Here is a 21,855-nt window from a genome sequence, read left to right on the forward strand (position 1 = left end):
TTGCTATTTTATACAATTTTTCCAATTTTATATTATCACACAATCTAAGTAGTATTCACTTGAAACTTTTCCATGACTAAATATGGGTTTACTTAATCCCACATTTTGTATAATTTTTTTAAAACGAAATTATTTAAATCATAATTGTAATATTATTTCTATCACATACTTTATGTGACTTAACAATTTTGAAATTACTAATCTCAAAATAAATAATAACATTTTTCCTTTTACAAAACTTTTCTCCCAAAGTATGTTGAAAAGGTCAAGAAATAAAACTTTATAACCCTTTTCTAGTCTAGTCTAATCAACCAAATACTCATCTATCAACAAAATACATTTACTAAATAACTTTATTATTATTATTATTATTATTATTATTTAATCTCCGTATAAAAAATTATAAATTATAATCTCAAACATAATTTATTTGCCAATCAAACTATTCCTAAACAATCAATCTTTTCAATTTTCTTCAATTAATTATTGTTGGTTTAGTATTCCCATTAAAAAATTATATTTCATTAGATTAATCTTACTAATTATTATTTATAAATATTATAATTTATGTAATTATTTAATAATAAATATTATATTAGAAGAAGAAAATATTTTTAATTTATTAAAATAAATAAAAGAAAACTTTTGTATTTAATTAAAATAAAATAGCGAAATAACTTGTTTTCAATCAAACAAAGGAGCTTATTGGCATAAACCCTTTTGTTCTCACTTTCCACCTCTTCGTGCTCTGCAAAAACCCTACAAATACTGCCCTTTCCATTCTCCATTACAGAGATATAGAGAGACTCTGTGTGTTCGCGAAGCGAGTAAACGGGAGAACTTCACCGGCTAACACTACATATATCCAGGTATAACAACCGGTTTTTTTTTTTTGTGCTTACTGATTCATGTGATGATTAGTTTTGTTTCTATATTTCAGTTTTACGTGCGTATCTTTTCTGTTTTATGATAGATATATAGGGTTTTGAATTTTTGAGCTTATACATTTTGTTTGCTTTTTTTCAATTTTGGGTTTTTGACAGTTTGTGGGTTCGAGTTTGATCAACAAATGGAGGCTGCAGCAGCGGCAGTAGTGCAACAACCTGTCCCTGCTCAAGTTGTGCGTATTTTAACCTACCCTTTTGAGATTTTCGGTTTTCTGAGCTTAGTTTTGTATTGGGTGTTTTGTTTTTCATGGGTGGGTTAGTGTTGTGTATGTCGTAGTATTAGACTTATTGATGTATTGTATGGCTTTTGGTATTGTTTTCATCTGTTGTTTATTATGTTTAGGTGATCCCACTATGATTTGTTGATGTTACGGTTCCTTGCATGTATGCTCTGCACCACTTTATTATTAGTTTGTCATGTTTACTTCACTGCTGTTTTTCCTTTCTGTAACTACTTTTCTTTCGGAAACAACCTCGAAGTAGGGGTAAGGTCTGGTTACACTCTACCCTTACAGACCCTGCTTTGTGGTGTTTCACTAGGTATGTTGGTGGTGGTGGTGGGTCAGTATTGTCAAAGGCTCACTTAAGCCTGAGGCGTAAAACATGTTGAGCGCTTTGCTTAGCAGGCACTTTTGTGCTGTCATCAGGGCGCAAAAAATATTGATATTTTGTTTTATCAATAATTAGTTTTCAATTTCTTTGTCCATGTGTTTGCTATTCATGCTTATAATTATTAGTCTTGGACGTCACATACATATTTGTATTGTTTTCTCTATTAGCCTTATTGATGTATTGTTGTTTATTATGTTTAGGTGATCACATTATGTTGATGTTACTGTTCCTTGCATATGCATGCTCTGCACTACTTTCCTATTACAGTTGTCATCAGGGATCTGTGGCAACTTTTTTCTTGCCAATGAGTGTAATTCGGAAGAGGCAACAGTAAATAGTTGATATTTCGTTTTATAAATAACTAGTTTTCAATTTCTTTGTCCGTGTGTTTTGTTATTCATGATTAGTTTTGGACGACACATACATATTTGTATTGTTCTCTCCATTTGCGCCTTTCTTCATTAAAGCCCATGTGTTATTTGCACTTTGCTATAGACCTTAGAGCTTTTTATTGTGCTTTTCGCCTGTGATAACACTAGGGTGAGTTGGATACTGAATTTGGGCTCACCTTTTTTTTTTTTTTTTGGTTATAGGTTGGAAATGCTTTTGTGCAGCAGTATTATCATATTCTGCACCATTCTCCTGGACTGGTTTTTAGGTTTTATCAGGATATAAGCAAACTTGGACGACCTGAAGATGATGGCTCAATGAGCATCACCACTACCATGGAAGTAAGCTACTGAATTAAAACTAATGTGTATTTTCTTGTATCTGGTCATCTTAGTTTGCTTGGAAATTTGTATGTCAGATAGAAAAAATATAAAAACTTTCTACTCTTAGAGAGTCCCTAGTTTGTATTAAAAGATAAATTTGTTAAGTGTTCAGAAATAACTTTTAGTGTTACAGAGCCCCTTTTTTGTCTTAAAAGATGAATTATTGAGTATGGGAATGAAACATGTCCATGTTGAAGAAAATATATAATGATGAGTTATATAACCAATGGCAACTAGTTTGAAATTGAGACATTGATGTAAAAAGGTGGTAAAGGGGCTTTAACTTTTTTACCGTTGTTGAATTGATTTAATTCTGCACTCAGATGGGTAGTCATGGCTTATGGCTATGTTATACCATGACGAGTATGCTAAGATTGACTGTGCAGGTCTTTTTGGTTTGGGTATATAGAATTGAATTTGTGTAATATCTTTTCATTACAAGATTGATCTAGTCACGTTTCATTACAAGATTGAGATGGATTTGACTCCTTACTCTGCTACTCTGTTATTCCCTCTGCTAAGTTTTGACTTTTGAGTTTAATATGATAAAGACCCTCATTTTCTTTTGTTTGATGTCAAACACATAGGCAATCAATCATAAGATACTCTCACTAAACTATGGGGACTTCAAAGCGGAGATTAAGTCTGTGGATTCACAAGAATCCTTTAATGGGGGAGTGCATGTCTTTGTGACTGGATCTTTGACTGGGAACGACACCTTGATTCGGAATTTCTCCCAAACTTTCTTCCTAGCACCACAAGACCGAGGATACTTTGTTCTGAATGACATGTTTCGATATGTAGAGAGTGTCGATCAACATGATCTCACCGAGGTCCCGGAGACTGATGTGGTGGCTCCTGTCACTCCTGAACTAGGTAATTTAAGCTGATAGATTATTTATTAGTTTGATATTGTCTTATATTGGCAACTGAGGATTGAAGTGTTTACTATCTGTTGCAGCTTCCCCTCCAGTGCAGCAAAATCACATTTCCGAGCAGAGCACACTATCAGTGGAGGAAGCTAATGAGGGAGAAGTTTACAATCCACCTGAGAATGGTGATGTGCCTGTTGAAGAGGAAGTTCCTGTCGCTGAGGTCGTTGATGAAATGCAAGACGACTCTCAAATAGTAGTTGAGTCTAACATCAAAAGTGAAGATGCTCCTAAGAAGTCATATGCTTCAATTGTAAGTTTGATTGGGAAAAAATATCACTGGAAACCTATTGCTTCTGCATGTTTCTTTCAGAAGGGTTGAGCTAAATTTGGAAAGGTTAACGTACAAGATAGCTGTAAGATTCTGTGGTGCTGTTTATTGAGTACAGATTAGATCATTTGCCAAGTCTATTTGATTACTGCCTTGGTTTCTGGCAAAGATGATTTTTTAGAGGGGAGAGGGCAATGATGAACCTTTTTTATGCTAAAACAATTTGTAACTTTCTTCCAGGTCATGCATCTCAAGGGAAGTGCTGCGAGTTTCTCCTCTCCTCCAGCACCTGCTTCTCGGAAGCCCATGGCAAGGAGTGTTGAGCAAGTGAATCAACCTCCTGTAACAGCAACTGTTCGCCCAGCTTCCAGCTCAAATTCTGTTGATAATGTGAATAACCAGGAGGGAGAAGGTATACAACTGTGCTATTCTGCTCTGCTTTCTGTCTCTTTATAATTTTGTCTTGCTGTTAATATGTTTGATTTCTTGTTCATATGTTTCCTTTAATTTCTTCCAGTCACAGATGGCTATTCAATCTACGTAAAAGGTCTGCCTCCGACTGCAACTGTGGGCTTACTTGCTGATGAGTTCAAGAAGTTTGGGCCTATAAAGAATGGAGGCATTCAAGTTAAAAATAACAGAGTATTGGTTTGCCCTAAGCCCCTAACATTCTAACTAATTAAGGAAAAAAACCGAGTAGATTGTTGGCTAATAGATTCTTTTGTGTGCTCACTGATTTTGTTAATAATTGTAATTGGTGGATGACAGCTACAACGGTTTTCTTATGGTTTCGTGGAATTTGAGGAGGCAAGTGCTTTGCAGAAAGCTATTGAGGTATCTTCAGTTTCATTCTCTAGATATCATGTCTGATTTATTAGTTAACATAGATGAATATGACTGGATAAAACTACAACAACATACTGCAATGTTTCATCCCTCGTCTGAAATTCATACAGACCATCTCAAGATCACATGTGATTTGAGAATAGTTAGAATATTTCTGTGTTTCCTAATTGTGGCTTCTGTTATCTTCTAGTAAGAAATCACAGTTAATTTACGTTAAGAGAAAAAGCACAATCAAATCCTTTAAGCGTTTATGAATAGACATACCTATCAAGTAGAGCTACTGGTCAGGGTAACATAAGAAGGGTTGAAGCAGCAGAAAAAAGGGTTTTCCCTTAGGCAGTCCACTTCAGCTTATAAGTGAGAAAAATTATGCTAGCAAACATGATTGCTTCTGTTAGAATAGGAATAGGTTTATACAATCCTATTAGAATAAGAATATGTTTATACAATTCTATTAGAATAGGAATAGGTTTATACAATCCTATTAGAATAGGAATAGTAATAGAAATAGAAATAGGAATACTAAATAGTATCCTACTTGGTAAAGGATTGTATTCTAGGGTCTATAAATAGGGTCTCAATGTAATAATGTACACAACAACAATTCAATAATATTCTTTTCCTATATTTCTCACATGGTATCAGAGCCTCTACGAACTTGGTAGAGAATTAAAGAGCTTCCGCTGCCGGCGGGTGGCACCCATAGATGCTGCCCGTCTGGCCAATGATTATGTTAACAAAAGTTGGGTCACCGTGTATCTATCCGGTGACTATTTTCTTATATCTAATTTGTGTAGCACCGTGCTATCATTCCGGTGACTACTTTTTCATATTTAATTTTTGTAGCACCGTGCCATCATTCTGGTGTCTACTTTTTTGTGTAGCACTGTGTCATCATTCCAGTGACTACTTTTTCATATATAATTTGTGTAGCACCGTGACATCCTTCCGGTGACTACCTTTTTTGCATATCTTATTTGTGTAGCACCGTGCATCTTTTCGGACTACTTTTCATATTTAATTTGTGCAGTACCGTGGATTTTTTCGAACTATTTTCTCATATCTGAGTTGCATAGCATCATGTGTCTTTTCAGTGACTCCTCAGATTTGATTTGCATAGTTCCATTCGTCTTTCCGGTGACTCCTCAAATCTGATTTGCGTAGGGTTGTGCCATCATTCCAACCCTACCCGTTTCTTTTTCAGTAGGGTCGTGCCAACATTCTGACCCTACCCATATTATTTCTCTTTTTCAATGGGGTCGTTCCATAAATTCAAACTATCCTATATAATTTATATTTTCTAGTTGGGTTGTGACATCATTTCGACTCTACCCATATAATTTTATTTCTTAGATTGTGACCACTTTTAGCCATCAAATCTAATACTCCGGCATATGAGCATGTTCTGGCTAGTTTTTCGGTGACTTGTCTGATATCAACTCGTCTAGTGATTCCAACATGATCCATATACTTTACACTAGATTTTGAGCACTTACGACCGTTGCATTGTGAAGAAGTCTATATGGAGCAACCACCTAATTTTGTTGCTCAGGGGGAGTTTAGTAGCCTTGTATGTTGATTACGTAAGTCACTCTATGGTCTGAAACAGTCTTTGCAAGTTTGGTTTGGAAAGTTCCAACACTGTAATTTTATCACTCTGTGTTTTATCGGCATTATGCATCAAATTCAGTATTTCATGAGAAGACCAAGCACATTGAGATTGATTGTCAATTTTGTGAAGTCGAGTGATCAACTTGCAGATTTCACCAAGCCCCTCATCAGTCCTCGTGTTAATTACATTTGTAACAAGCTAGGTACATGAATTGTATGCACTAGCTTGAGGGGGAGTGTTAGAATAGGAATAGGTTTATACAATCCTATTAGAATAAGAATATGTTTATACAATTCTATTAGAATAGGAATAGGTTTATACAATCCTATTAGAATAGGAATAGTAATAGAAATAGAAATAGGAATACTAAATAGTATCCTACTTGGTAAAGGATTGTATTCTAGGGTCTATAAATAGGGTCTCAATGTAATAATGTACACAACAACAATTCAATAATATTCTTTTCCTATATTTCTCACAGCTTCTACCACTACACTATAAGTATTCAAACAGTACTTGCCGCCAGAGCTGTCACTCTTTATTGCCACTAGTTTCCAACTACTATGTCATTAGCTCGAAGTGCCTTGTTGAGTTATCTTTTCCTCGTCATCTTTTTTGACAAGGTTTTTCCTATATTTCAGGCATCTCCAATTTTAATTGGAGGACGTCAAGCTTATGTTGAGGAGAAGAAGTCTACCAATTATCGAGGCAAGTTCAATATTATCTGAAATAATTGGAGAATGACTAATCTGTATAGTTTTTTTTGGTAACAACCGTAAAAGATTACCATACCATCAAAATCAGTACAAATAAAGAGCACCTATACCTTGTAACAGAGATTAGGCTTCCTACAAAGCAAAAAACTTAATTACAAAGTAAAAATTGAACAAAACTCCTACAACTCTGTGTTTTCTTTGAACTACTAAGAAATTGTAATCTCTCTATAATCTCCTTTTTGATCTGTGTTGCCGCCTCCTTTGTATGTACAGACTTGCCTTTGAACTTTTTCCAATTCCTGGCTCTCCGTATGTGATATATGATTGCTCCACAAGTTGCCGCAATAGTCTCCTTCTTAACTTTCTTCCAGTGCTTCAACATTATTCTTTCCAGTGTCGGCTTGATCCCATTGTTTTGCAACGCTATTCCTGTCCATTGTTCCACCTCTTTCCATATAGCCTGTGCCCACTCACACTTCACCAATAAGTGCAGTGTAGTCTCCATGACCTTCTTATCACAAAGGCAGCAATCAGTGTCCTCAACCTGAATGTGTAATTTCAGTTTCCTCTCCTGCGTGAGTAATCTTCCTTGTACAGCCAACCACGTTATGAATCTATGTTCAGGTAGAGCCATAGATGTCCACACTAGCTCAGCAGTTCTCATACGTGGTTGTTGGCCAATTAGTGCTAAGTAACTGCTAGTGATGGAATATTTTCCAGTTTGTGTGAGCATGTATCTTCCTTGGTTATACCAACCCTGCATTTGGAGCTTGATTGCATTTAGCTTCCTCCAATACCAGCTACAATCTACAGGTGCTCTATGATTCCATATTGATAGAAATTTTGAAAAACTGTGTAAATGACACGCAGTAGCATTATTGAGAACAAGAAACTGAAAGGGTGTTGTGAATGGCCTATGTTCTGGTTTGTTTGTTTACTTAAAGCGAGGATAAAGAGCCTCAGTGTGTAATGCTGCCTGTTTCTCCAGATTAGCATCTATAAAGGGAAATATCTAAGAACATTTTGAAGGATCCGACATGGGTGCGGCAACATTGAGAGTCCGAGCAACTTAGGTTGTTACAGAGGTGTTGCCATATGATTACTATGTTTCAGACATTTGTGCTCTTCTTTCCACAGACTCAGATTATTTGGTTGAGACTGGATTTGTGCTGTCACGAGCCTGTATATCACATTCATCAATTCTTACAGTGAATTTGTATCCTGCTTTGGTGCTACCTTTCTACAATCTGCAGAGAACATATTCTTATTCTCTTGAGACTGATTGAGATCCCTTCTTCTTTGTGAATCAATTTTCTTTCATCATTTCAGGTCACTTTAGAGGTAGATTTCCATCTGGAGGGGGTTCTGGTTACAGGAACTATGGAGTAAGAGGTCGAGGAAACTATGGAGGTGGCAGGGGTTATGCTCGAGATGATTTTGGCGAAAGAACTGAGTTCAACAACAGAGGTGGACATCGCGGATGGCCATCTAATCGTGGGGGTGATGGATACCAATCATACCAGCGAACTGATAACCCAGGTGGCTATGTTGTGCGAACGAATCGTGGTGGGGGTATGCTTAATGGAACTGCCAAACACATACAGGGTATTGCTGCACCTGTAATGTAGTAGCTCAGTTGTTACATTGGCATTTCTAACAGTTGACGTCCAGGTAGAAGTTTTGTCAGGAGCTATGAAATTCTCTTAGAGCTCACTTTGCTAATCATCAATTCCCTAACATTCCCTTTAATTGGTATAGGTGGGGTAGGAATTGACTTTTAAGTAGCTTTTGCTATGCAGTATATAGAGTATCTAAGTCCCCCATGAAGGGTATCCAGTCCTTTTTGCTCATGGTATGAGTTGAACTATTTTACTTTGAAGGCTGTGTTTGTGGCAATGAGTTTATATTAGTCATTTATCTCTCATGGATTCTATTATCAGCTATCAACAGAGGATACTGTCCATCTTCACATGCTCCCTTTTGCACTTTCTTGAAATGTGATTGATTTTGTGAATGTAAATATTGGCCCTTTGCAGAAATGCAGGTAAGGTTGCATACAATAGACTCTTGTGGTCCGGTCCTTCTCTGGACCCTGCCAATAGCAGGCGTTTAATGCACCATGCTGCCCTTTTAACATTGGTCCCTCGTTCCTGCATCATTTTTGTTTTCTACTTTTAGTTGGGCCTTTTGTTATGTCAAGAAATATAAAACACAGTAGATGGGAGGTGGGTTTGTGCGATCTAGTATGTTGAAAAATGGAGGATTGAAGGAACAAAAACTCCAATTAATCTTTAAATATAGATGTTTAACTGTCTACGTGGAAACTAACTATGTGTTTTTGTCACTGATGGATTTAGGATTTGAACTTTGATGGTTGCAACTTTAAAATATTTGTTGCAGACCTTGGTGTTTTCCCCCATATATATGTATGTCCTTGTCTAAATAGAATATTGCGATAGGTTTTGTGACGGATTAATCAAATCAATAAATAAGTTTCTAAAATTGAATGGTAAAAAAGAAGAAGAAAAGAATAGTGTAAACACATTATCATGCTAACAAGAACACATTATAATAGAGTACTATGCTTGAATAAGATTTAAGGATTAAAACAAGAAGTAATCTACTTGACAAGTAGTGTAGTTTTCTTCAAAGCATATTTAATACTAGAAACATTGTTCACCTTATATCTAACTACTCCGCCTATCTAAGTTCGCTCTGGATAAAGTAGAAACGTTACAGTAGGTTGACAGCTAGTGTAAAGCTAGCCAATTTACAATGAAGCCTCAAAATGCATAATTGTTGTAGCTAATTATTTTCATAGAAAGGCAATTTTATGGGCTCTTTATTGTACTCGTGCTGCATTTTTAGAGCATTCAACATGCACCACCATCTGACATTTTTAAGAGTCTGAGCAACTTACATCACCACAATGCACCTTCTTGTTACTCTTTCCCACATGATGTAGCCATCCAAAACCTTTAAATGCCTTTGAAATCTTGACAAGATTAGGCCTTCCCATGCCCAAATTCATTTTTCCAGCTGAAAACTTTAAGGCTTGTAAACAACACAAGTGATCATTCATTTCTTGTTCATCCTCATCATATTCTTTCAACTCTGCTTTCTTTTTCATCTTCTTTACATTATTGTCCCTTTTTGTCTTGTTTTTTGTGGTGTCTATTTCATATTTTTCCCACAACATGTCCATTCCTTCACTATTGCTATGACTAGCATTGTTCCTTTCCTCAAATAGTTTGCATGCCAATGTCCTTTTCCACTCTTTTTCTTTCCTCATTGATCCATAACCAATTCCCACATTTTCAACTTTTTTTCTAAGTTCATTTCCCACAAGTACCTCTTCCTTTTGCTTTTCAATCATTTTGTCAACTTTCTTCACTTCCACATTATGACTCAAAGTGGTGTTTTCAAATTCATCTACTTCTTTGAAACAAGTTTCCAATGTCTTCTCCTCTATGACATGCTTAGTACTCTCAATTTCACCTTGATTTTCTCCCAATTGATCAAGAATAGGGGATTCACTTTCCTCAGCTGATGTATAGTCCAAGAACTCGACATGGTTTTCTTGATCATCAACTTTGGACGCGCCAAACACAATTTTGTAGGCTTCAAATTCCTCCAACTCGTCGAGTACTACTTCATCATCCTTTCGTGTTAATCCTTTCGTGTTGTTGTGAAGAATGAGACTTGGAGAGATGGTAAAAAGGGCAAGGAGCAAAAGGGTAATTGTGATGAAGAGTGGAGAGAGGAATGAAAGGAGTTTAAGAATGTAAGGAGAGAAGAAAATGAAGTAAAAGAAGTAGAGAGGGTGAGAGATAATGAAAGAACATAAGTAGAAGAATTTTGACTTGATCAGTTGAAAATAGTGAGGTCTCAGTTCCGACATTTTTTTCAAAAGTCACTCTCGTAACCTGTATAACAATATTTTGTTTTGAGCATCTATAGAATCAACTACTCGATTGTGTTGATTTACATTTCATTTGTTCTTAAACCAGTTGAGATTGTAAAATGGCTTAATTAAAATCAACACTTCTTTTGTTGTTGGAGATCCAAAGAATAATCTCCTGACTCGATCCTAGTCAACTTATGAGATGTCACATATGTTGTAATAAGAAAGTGAAGATAGTGGAGAAGAAGTGAAATTAGTATATATAACTTAAATTCATTTATAATTTGAAGATGGAAAAGAAATGGGGAAGAAGGAGAAGTTGATGATGATTTTGGTTTATACTAAATTTGTTTAGGTATAGAAATGTTTGTGTGATTGTGAAAGTAAATAAAGGAGTAGAATGTGGTGTGTGAGAATCTAAAAAGTAAAGTAGAGGGAGAGAACATCATTTCCTTTGAAACTTTCTATAACCACCAAATATTCCCTTTGTTCCGTACTTTTATTTGTCACTTTTAGCATATCCAATTTTTTTATTTTCATATTTTGCCCTCAACATTAATTACTTATTTTCTAAATTTTCTTTTCAGAAATTTAAGACTATTTATCAATTAATATGAATATTATAATAAAATATTTATATTAATCATTGTTTATTAACAGACGTGTAAAGTTCAAAATAGACCAATAAAAATAAGGAAGGAAGTAATAATTTGCCTTTTTTTTCTCTTGAAGTTTTTGCCTAAACTAACCATGGAAGGAGAAACATCAATTCCTTTGGAAACTTTTCTTTTCCTTAACCACCAAATAATTTGTTTTTTTTTTCACTTGAAAATTACTTATCCACACTGATTGGAAATTGGAATCTTTATTTTCTGTTTTATTACTCATATACTAAAAATAATTGGAATAGATAGTTTACGAGTTTAAGTTTTATCAACTGACGATATAAAATATATAGATATAATCAGATCACTTACATATAGAATTTATATGATAAAAATATATACTTAGAGAGTTCATAATACTAAAAAGATAAAAATAAAATAAAATAAATGTAATAAAGAGATGGTTATCGGTTCAAGAACGTAAGATGTTCCTGCTTTTTTAGGGTTAGAAGGGGTAGAGAAAATGCCCCGAGTCAATATTCGAATACCAGGCGCTACGGCGCTGAAGTAACCCATGCAGGGCTAAAGAAAGAGCCAAAAAAAGATAAGTATAACAATAATAAATGATCAAATTTCTCTATTTAAATCCATTATATTCTAATCTCACACACAAAAATAACTTCATCAGTGTAAGTTTGCTCATGTTGCTAGTCACAAACTCGAATAAAAAAAAAAGAGTACGATATGAATTGCTTACTTTGGATGGGGTCATCATTTTCATCTAAGGAATTTAAAATTTAAAAAAATATATACACGAAAAATTCAAGAAATTCAATATATATAAATTCTAAAAAATTAAAAAATCTTAGACTTTATCATTAAAGTGTGAAAGGAGGTTAACATAGAGTGTGATTGAGGAGGCTAATTTGATGCAATTTCACATGGAAACCACTCAATTTGTACTCATTGCATTACCATATATACCACACCTTTTTATTTTCCTTATATTATATAAAAAAGAGTGTCCCACAATGTCTGTTGTTACCATTTTAATTATTAACTTTGACTCTCCCTCTACTTATTTGGATGGTTGTTATCTATGATATTGTATTTTATTATTAGTTCGAATATAATGTTTGTTTGAATTATTAAATTCATTGTTAGGTTATAATGAAAAGTTTCATTATTTGTAACGATTGATTTGGTGTAATCATGTTGTTATTTTAATTATTAATTCTCATTTTGCCTTTACTTATTATTTCAGATTTTATTCTTTATCCTATCTTTTTATAATAGCTCTATCTCGTAACCTAATTTTTTTTAAGGTTTGTCTTTCAAATTATTGATGTGTGACATTATGTAATGACAAAGAATGATACAATCTATCCAAATGTTATATTCATTAAACAAAATGTATAATATAAATAAAATATAATACGATATATTATAAAATAATACTGTAACAACTAATTAACCTACCTAACAGAAGTCTAATGAGAACTCTGTTGTTACCATTTTGTTGGAAAACATTGTTTGTGGAAAACATCTTTCTTCCTATCAAACACGTCATTTAGGATTTTAAATTATCAATTATTGTGACTTATAGTACTTTTTACGTAGTTTACAAATATATAAGTTTCATTTTAAAATTTTTGAAGATTCCATGAGCAAATTCTCGGTCAAACTTAAACTGTTTGACTCTTGAAAAACGAAATGTGTCACATAAATTGGGACGGAGGGAGTACTTATTTTCTAGGTATGCCAATGGATATCCAACTTTTAAGGGTCTTTTTGATATGGTTTTTGATTTTTTTAATATCGAATTATAAAAAATTGAAAATATTTTTCTTCATATCAAACACATCCTAAATATATTTATTCTGCTCACAATTGCTCAAGTAAACAATTTGATATATATATATATATATATTCACCTTGTTATTTTTTCATGAGTTCTTCGAATTCTTTTTTTAATTTATTTTGACTTTTAGCTTTATTCTCACCTAAATATTTATGGAATTATGAATAATAAAAGTATTTATATTATTCGTCGATTATCTCATTTACTAGCCATGCATACTAAATAAAAGTGAATTAATATCTTATTCATTTTTATTTGATTTATTTTGTCAATCTTTCCTATATTCAATCCATTCATTTGTCACTCCTAGGACTGGAGTAACAGGAAACAACTTTTTGATCTTTTTTTTTTTTTTTTTTTGGATTTTTAAATCTTGAGTGCAAGAAAAAAGAAAAAAAAAAAGATCAAAAAGCTCCTTTATTCAAACGTGATATTTGCCCTAAAGAATGATTTCACAATAGGGGTGGAGCAAGAAATTTACGGTACAAATTTGATTGAACTCGATAATTTTAATTATATCTTTATCTTTTAGTTCTTTTATTAAATATATGCTCAAATTTAATTAAAAAATTGAAGGACTAATATTTAATTTTACTATTTTAAAATTTTAATTCTAATTTTACCTGTGTTTCATGATTGAAGCATCCAAGGGACCTATGTAGAAAAAAGGTACCTTCCTTCACTAGTTTTTCAATCTTTGTCCCCTATATGATCAAACTTTTATCTAGTTAGTCAATTATATTTAACATGTGTATATAATTACTATCTCCTTTCCTAATTATGTATCCAAAAATGATAATAAAGAATATAAAGTGCATAATTACTAGTTAGCTTAGTGCTACAGCTAGTTAAGATGTACACATCAACATCATTAAAATTAGAAATTTTCTAATTTCATACATTGTTGGACAATACAATCAAACTGAGAATTTACCCTTTTAATCTTCCAAATAGATTTCATCTCAATTTACACGATACCATTTAATTAAGTACAAAATTTAAGAAAGAAATAAAAAAAAAATGAATTTAAAATCAGAAACAAATTCTAGATGGTTGTATGACTAATAATCATTTTATTAAAGATAAATAAGAATTTTAAAATCAAGTTGTTTCTAATTAAAAAAAAAGGTGACATTTTATTATGTGATATATAATAATTGGAATAGAAGGAATACTTTTTCGATCGTCCCCACCTAAAAAGCTGGAAAGGTACCAACTGCCTACGTGGTGTTAAACCAAAATGCTAAAAAGAACGAAAGAAAATTCCATAAGAAGTATCATAAGAGAAGGAAGAAGTCCATATAGGTCGAATCTTAGCGTAAATAAATGCTAGTTGACTTGAATGATCTAATCAATTCATTTCACTTCAACAACTAATCAAAATAGTCTATACTTCTTCTATACTCGTACAAGGAAGGTGGGCCGTGAAATTTTTTTGGGAAACTTATATAAATATACTATATTAAAAAAATATTTACCATTTATAGCAATAACATTTTTTTTTCACTTGATCACTTTTAATACATTTATAATACACTTTTAATACATATTACGGAGAACAACATATAAAACAAGTTTTATTCATCGATAATACATTCATTACACATTTTAATACACTTATAATACACTGTGTCAATTTCTTACCAAACAAGCATAATATATTGTAAAAAAAACAATTATAATACATATATAATTCACTTTTAATACATATTGCAGATTTAACATAGTATTGCTATGTATTGCTATAAATGGTAATAAATAAAAAGTATCGCTAAAATCAGTAATTATTTTTTTAAAAGTATCAAACCAAGTAATTTTTCCAAATTGGTATCTAGACTAGCCCATTTTTAATTTGGGCTTTATTTGGGCCGGTTCTTTTAGTCCAAAACTCAGTCCTCCTCATTTCATTTCGGGTCACTCAAATCTCTTCGATTCCGATCAACTTCACCAGAAGATTGAAATCGAGAATCAATGGATTCCACGCGTAAAAGTAATTCAGAAGAACAAGTTTCATCTTCGTCTTCACCATCATCAGATTGGAAGGAACGGTTTCTTCTGCCGACTCTCTTAGCTGGTACTTTTTGGTTCTCACAAAAAACCCTAATTTTAATTCGATTTACGCTTTTAAATTGATATTTTGAGCTTGTACGTGATTAAATTAATCGAAATACAGCGGAAATGAATGAAGATACTCATAGGCGAAGCTGGAATTTCAATTTTTATGGATTCTGAATTTTAGGACGATTAAGTGATAATAAGTGAGTGCTAAAGTTAATATATGTATAAATTTAATGAATTTATTAACACATATACACTGTTTGAGCAAAACCTACCGGATTCCTGCGGGTACTTTATTTAAATAGTCGATTTCAAACTTATTTGAGATAGTTGATTGTTCGTCTAAGTTTATTGTTATTTTGATATTTATAATCCTTTTTTTTTCGTTTGGAATTAAGGGGTGGCTGGTGGAGGAGCTGGTTTGGTATCAAAGCATCGGAAAGTTCATGGCTTAGCAAACATTTGTGCAACTTATGCAACTAATTTTGCTATTGTCACTGCATGTTATTGCGGTAATCTCGCTCTTGTACTTGTTTTAAAATGTTTATATCCCTTAATCATGTCATGTAGATTTACGTTGAGTTGAATTTGATTTTGGAAATACGGTTTGGGGGAGACGTGTTGTTTCCAAGATATTGAAAATGTTAGGCCACGTACTGTGTTGTTTTAGCACTACTGATTGAAAATATTAGGCCACATTGTGTGTTGTTTTAGTACTACAGATTTGCTGACTTTCTCCGACCCTTCCCTTTTTGCAACATTTTCCCCCAGCAACATCAAAATGGAAATAGAAAAGGGCCAAAAATATCACTATGAATTAGTAAATGATGTAAAATTATCCTTCATCCACCTTTTGGCTCAAAGACATTCGCAGCGTTTTGCTATTGTTAAATTTACCCGTCAATCTGACAGTAGCAGATTCCACCTACTGGGCTTCTATATTTGTGTAATGTTCTATTTTTTTGGTTGATAAGTCCAGCTTCTTGTTATTTCACAGTTATAAAAACTAGTCGGTATAAAGATTTATGTTGCTATATTGCACATATGTTAGATCCTCTGTTTATTAGGAGTCCTTTTATTTTGGTTAGATTTGAATGACAGGAGATTTACCGGTTTAGAGAATAGAGAACCCCTAATTATTGTTAAAAGGTAATCTGTTAGTGTTAGTATGAATAAACTTGACTGGAGCAGAATGGAGACAAAGTATTCAAGCCAACTTCCACTAACATGGGAGTGATGTTACTTGATTGATTGTATTATTAATTTCTCCTCTATGCCGTTTATAATTTGAAAGCCAATAAGCTGGTATTTCTGTTCAGATTTCTGCTTCATATGTTTGCCATCTTTCAGATTCCACACGTGACAATCTTTATTCACCTCATCTGCATTCCTCACATAGTTTATTCTTGAACACTCTACTTTTTTGGTGATGTTGGTAATTTTTATCACAAATTTAGCGGTCATCTAGTCTAGCTGTCATGAATAAACTCATCTTCTTACAGACCATTCTTCATACTCTGTGACATGTTCAAAATGTTTATAACAGCTTTATCCCACAACGAATTAATCCACACAATTTATGCAGTCTTCATTGCACGATGGACTCTCATACTGCAACTATATTGAAAAACCTGGCTCTGGACTTGGGACATTGATTCCACTTAAGATTATGTATTACTTAGAAGCCCATGGGTGAAGTTTAGTCAAAAGAGTGATGATAGCCACTTCACTATTTTGGTGCTGTTTGTGTCCAATGACACATAAGACTGAAGTTAATATATGTTCTTTTATATTTGCGTGGCAGGTGCTCGTGAGTTCGTAAGAGCAAGTAGAACAGGAAAGCCTGATGATCTGCTGAACTCAGCAATTGGAGGTTTCGGTAGTGGTGCTATACTTGGACGTCTGCAAGGTAAAATTTGCAACTCTCTCTCCTCAATGTGTTTCTGTGTGTGCGCCAGCCGCCAGCACATCACAGGCTCCAGCAGGATAGGGCTAATTTAGACATTACCTAGACATGTGGTCTTTCTTTTTAATGACATCACGTGTTTAGATATTTTTTTTTAAAAAAGGGTTATGTTTATAAATAATCATGGTACAAATAGTTTCACTGAGCTAGCCTCTTTGCTGTTTTTTCATGGTCATACTTGTTTGCAAATCACGGCAGCTAGATTTGTTCACTACTGCCTTTTTTTTTTTAAATCTTTAACGGGAAAAAAGTCTCTTACATGTCCATTTGAGAGGAGACCAAGATTGGAGGAACCTTGCATCATATATAAAAAAGATCAAAAAAATGGAAGAGACTCTTGGCAAGAGGTTCTTAGGAGAGTAATATTTTTGCATTCCATATAAAATGATTCCGTGGAGAGTTGTTGGAATTAGGATGTTGGATCCAATGTTTTTTAATGCCAGTAGTGTTTGGGCCTTACACGATTATTCCATTGGGTACTGTTCCCACCAGCACAAGTATTGGGTAACTTTGCCCACTAAGGTCAGGTTTAGGTCAATAGGAAGAGTTCACCTACTGGGATTTGAATTTGAGACCTCGTTGTTCTCCTCCCACCTTATTGACCACTAGGATACACCCTTGGGTGGCAAATCCAATGGGCCTCATGCTCAATCTATGAATCCAAGCATCAGTTAAAGTATGCTGAAGATGTTTTGTTAGATCCAACTTAAAAAACGAGCTAGTTATGCTCACTTTAGTTTTTGATCCAATGATTATGGGAAGTATTTCGATTTTCTGTAGTTTGGTGAACAACAGTCACTCTATGCATTTGTATTTCAATATTCTGGTCATGCAACATAACAACTTCCCCAGTCTCAAATTAGTTGGGGTTGGCACTGACATTTTTGTGATATCAATTCAAAATAGTTGTTCTCAGCACATCTACTTTTAAAGTTTATTATGGCTTTGATACTATTGAGAGAAGTCTTGTATGTATCATACCTTTTATCAGTTCAATGTTAAGTTGTATTCTCATGGTGCAGAAGCTTTGTCCGATCTCATAGCTACTTTAGTAGTTTGCCCAAACTTAAGTAAGAATCTTACTGGATAAATACCTGTGCAAAGAGACCAGTTAAGATTGCCTTTTACTCTGCAATCTGGAAAATGCTCTACGTTGGTCATCTTTACCCTTGCTTATGTTTTGATATTTTATTCATTGGATTTGAAGCCCACAACCGAGAGTTTTTCGGAAACAACCTCTCTACTTCCACAAGCTAAGGATAGAGTGTGCCTACACTCCCCAGACCCAACCTGTGGGATTTCACTGTGTTTGTTGTTGTGGTTGGATTTGAAACCCACAAAGTCACAATGCATATCAGAAGCTTTGTGAACTTTTTTGCCCTTACTTTCTATGCGATATTGGAATATTTGTGTATTGTTTTTGTAACTCTTTTTCTTGTTACCGATGCTACTAGTTGAATCAAGTTCAGTTTGGATGCAGTTTGAGCTGAAGTTTTTGATGACAGCATTTCATCTATGCTTTTCAAATCTATTGTTTTTTATGACAGCATTTCATCTATGCTTTTCAAATCTATGATTTCCTATATGTTTCTCTCAAGACGTACTATTGATCGTGCTTGATCTCTATGAACCTGATAAATAGCTGACCGGTTCTATTGGATGATTATCAGGTGGTCAACTTGGTGCTGTTCGTTATTCTGTCATGTTTGCAGTTGTGGGAACAACAGTTGATTATGCTACTATAAGAGTAAAACCAGCCTTGAGAAGCTACTACGACTCTCTGGTCAATAAGAAAGATGATTGGCTAAAACTTCCTGAATGGTCGCCTATCCAAGTTCTTGATGAGGAAGCTATTGCTGCAAAGCGTGCTCGGGAAGAGGAGCTATACAGAAGTGTCCACAATCTGAAGAAGGACTCATGATGGAGAAACAAATCGATATCCTTTGGAGACAAGATCTTTCTTTTGATTGAGACACTTAGTGCAGTTGCCTGGCTGTTACTGGCACAGATCGTAGAAACAGAAAATGGCAAGGCATCTGATGGGTGTTCAACATTTTTCCGAGCTTACAACGCAAGTTGAGTTGCACTGAAGGAAAGTACAAATCTGGAATAAATATTTGCTATGTTATGGCAAAATAACGTGTTACATAAGTGGCAAAGTTGCTTACTTTATGTTGTTGAGCTCTGCCATGTTTTTTTACAATTTAAACTAGTTTTTTTAGTACAATGCACAATGATATTTGCTATCTTCGCACTGTGATATATGACAGCTATATGGATGGAAAGTAATCGAACAGTTTCATTGGAAGAAGAGCAACTTATCCATAAGTTGAGAGACTATAGTTTGAATTTTCATTCATATTCATTTGGCTCTAGTTCACAGGTGACATGCCACCTCAACAACCCAAGGTGACGTTTGCCTAAGGTGGGCTCAAGTGATTGTGATCCAATCCATTTTAACTCAATTCATCCAAATCTGATCCGATCCACAATTTGCCACCCCTAATTGAGCTTACACATTCACGTTTTTCAGGTCCCATGCTTGTCATCATCACCTAGTAACCTCCTTGTATGTAAGCATTGAAACGGTTCAGCTTATCCCTAAGCTCACTTGCAACAACACGGACAACATCTCCGGTAGACACCATCTGTATCATACCGGTCTGATCAACAACAAGAATGAACAATCATTGCTATAAGAGAAAAATTGCATGCATATTGTTTAGGGGACAAAAACAAGTCTGAAAGCCGAAACATATACTACAAATCGATTAGCCAATTTACAGGGAAGACATAATTTATATAGGTTAAAGAGGGCAAAGACAACCTGGAGCACTAAGCTCTCACTATGTGCGGGTCTCAACCATAAGGAGCTTGGTTAAAGAGGGTTATCCACTATTTATAGAAGGCAACACATAGTTTAGTTAGAATTCAAAACATACACATAAAAAATACTCCTATTTTACATAAAACTCAAACCTAGAAATAATAAAAATAGCCTTTTATTTGTAAGTCCAGCTCGGCAGGCGCCCTACTCAGATGAATGCAGGATTACAAGAGAGCAAAAGAAGTTGCTTCAAACAAAACATGAAGCAGACAGGGAGCTAACAAAATTCAAAAAGTTATCCACACTATTTACCGGGGTAAGAAAGTGCCAACTGAATAGACATTGAGTAGAATAAATGCCATATTAGGCTCTCCAAGTGAAGTTGTCAAGGATGATGTGTTGAAAGTTGTAGAGTATTTTCACCAGAACGAACATTTTGCAAGATATATACATGCAACATAGACTGCTTGCCTTAACTCCCACGAAGAATGGAGAGTTGATGGTCAAAAACACACATGAACTATCGTTTTTTTTGCGAGTTTCACACCTCAACTATAAGATGTTTCCTTTTCCTACATGAACTGAACTACCATCTGGGTATTAAAACACACCTCAACTGTCAACTATTCTCTTTTTCTACCTGAACTACCACCATCTTTCAAGTAGAAAAAGGGAAAAATGATAGTTGAGGTGTGTTTTAATACATAGAGGGTGATAGTCCAGGCAGAAAAAAAAAACAACTGATAGCTGGTGTTGGGGCTTGAAACTCGCGAAAAAAGTGATAGTTCAAGTGTGTCTTTGACCGTTATCTCAAGAATGGAACTAAAAGTTGAAACATTTCAAATCCATTAGTTTGATGAATAGTGTATATAAATTATAGCCAAATCGTTGGCAAAAAGATCGAAGCAATTTATCAGCAAATTAGTGGACAGAAAACAGTTGGTATTCACTAAAGTTAGGCAAATAATGGCGCGCCAATGAGGCTTTGGATTAAAAAAAAAAGAAAAGATAAGGAGCACTTGGCTATTGATAAAGCTGGACATATAGAAGGTGTACAACCATGTAAATTGGGGATTTTTAATGAACTCGATGGTAGATATGGGGTTCGGAAACAAATAGAGAGATTGGATAAAGTTTTACACATTCACTGTCAAATTCTCAATTTTGATAAGTGATACACCAGTAGGTTCTTTCTCTGCTCATAGGAGTTCAAGGTAAGGTGACCCTCTTTCTTTTTTACTTTTTATTTTAGTCATGGAGGGCCTTGGTAGAAAGATTAGCAAGGCAAACACAGCTTGACCAGATAAAATGCTTTCAAGTAAATACAAGAGGCCAAGGATCAATCACATCTCTTGAATCCAGATGATACTCTTAGACTGTGCGAAGCAAATGAAGAGCAAGTATTGTACCTGAAGACAATCTAATTGTTGATTGAATCTGTATCAGGTTTACAAGCAAATTATGCAGAGTGACATTTTCAAGGTAAATCACACAAAGTTGGTAGAACACCTGGGATGCAATGTGGAACAATTATCAACCAAAGAGTTGGGAATGTCAATCTGGAAAAGTGTGAGAAGACACTCTCATATTGGAAGTAATATTTATCCTTAGAAGGAAGACTAGTCCTAACTAATACACGATACCAAAAATGATTTTTAGCGGCAATTAACTAATGCCAGTAAAGGCTTTAGCACTCTTTGTTAATGTACATATTTATTGCCACTAAAAGCAGTTTTTGTTGTAGTGATAATGTCTTGGACACTCTTTCTATATATATTATGTCTCTATATCCAATACCCCAATACTAAGGAAGAAAGAGATGAGTTCAGGGAAGGCTTCTTGTGGCAAACTAATAGAGAGAAGAAAGCCTTCAACCTCGTCAAATGAGAAATTGTGACAACAAGGAAGAGGGAATGCGACATAGG

The 21,855-nt window shown here is 34.3% G+C and overlaps 3 protein-coding genes and 1 pseudogene across 4 annotated transcripts in view; 3 read left to right on the forward strand and 1 right to left on the reverse strand.

The window, feature by feature from the left end:
• Positions 1-736: 736 nt before the first annotated feature.
• LOC125812992 (nuclear transport factor 2-like) lies at positions 737-8,660 on the forward strand. Of its 2 annotated transcripts, none has more exons than XM_049492482.1 (10): positions 737-869; positions 1,044-1,120; positions 2,153-2,290; positions 2,920-3,208; positions 3,294-3,517; positions 3,776-3,947; positions 4,053-4,183; positions 4,304-4,369; positions 6,635-6,701; positions 8,039-8,660. In XM_049492482.1, exons 2-10 carry the CDS (start codon positions 1,070-1,072, stop codon positions 8,335-8,337), a joined length of 1,437 nt encoding a protein of 478 aa, XP_049348439.1. In that variant the 5' UTR covers positions 737-869; positions 1,044-1,069; the 3' UTR covers positions 8,338-8,660. The 2 variants fall into 2 exon arrangements, with proteins under 2 accessions (XP_049348439.1, XP_049348440.1); XM_049492483.1 differs by having other exon boundaries at positions 4,053-4,177.
• Positions 1,184-21,855, forward strand: part of LOC125813008 (cytochrome b5) — a 98,383-nt gene continuing 77,711 nt past the window's right edge. The window contains exon 1 of the mRNA XM_049492498.1: positions 1,184-1,194. The gene's annotated coding sequence lies outside the window, so the exon portion shown is untranslated. The remainder of the gene's footprint in view (positions 1,195-21,855) is intronic.
• LOC125812995 (uncharacterized) lies at positions 9,587-10,663 on the reverse strand (annotated as a pseudogene).
• On the forward strand, positions 14,968-19,242 carry LOC125813007 (uncharacterized). The gene is made up of 4 exons (XM_049492495.1): positions 14,968-15,153; positions 15,536-15,649; positions 16,942-17,046; positions 18,774-19,242. The coding sequence occupies exons 1-4, from the start codon at positions 15,051-15,053 to the stop codon at positions 19,022-19,024; spliced, it is 573 nt and encodes a 190-aa protein (XP_049348452.1). The 5' UTR covers positions 14,968-15,050; the 3' UTR covers positions 19,025-19,242.

This window comes from Solanum verrucosum, unplaced genomic scaffold (assembly GCF_900185275.1).
Source record: "Solanum verrucosum unplaced genomic scaffold, falcon-dt-bn FXZP01000144.1, whole genome shotgun sequence".
NCBI lineage: Eukaryota > Viridiplantae > Streptophyta > Magnoliopsida > Solanales > Solanaceae > Solanum > Solanum verrucosum.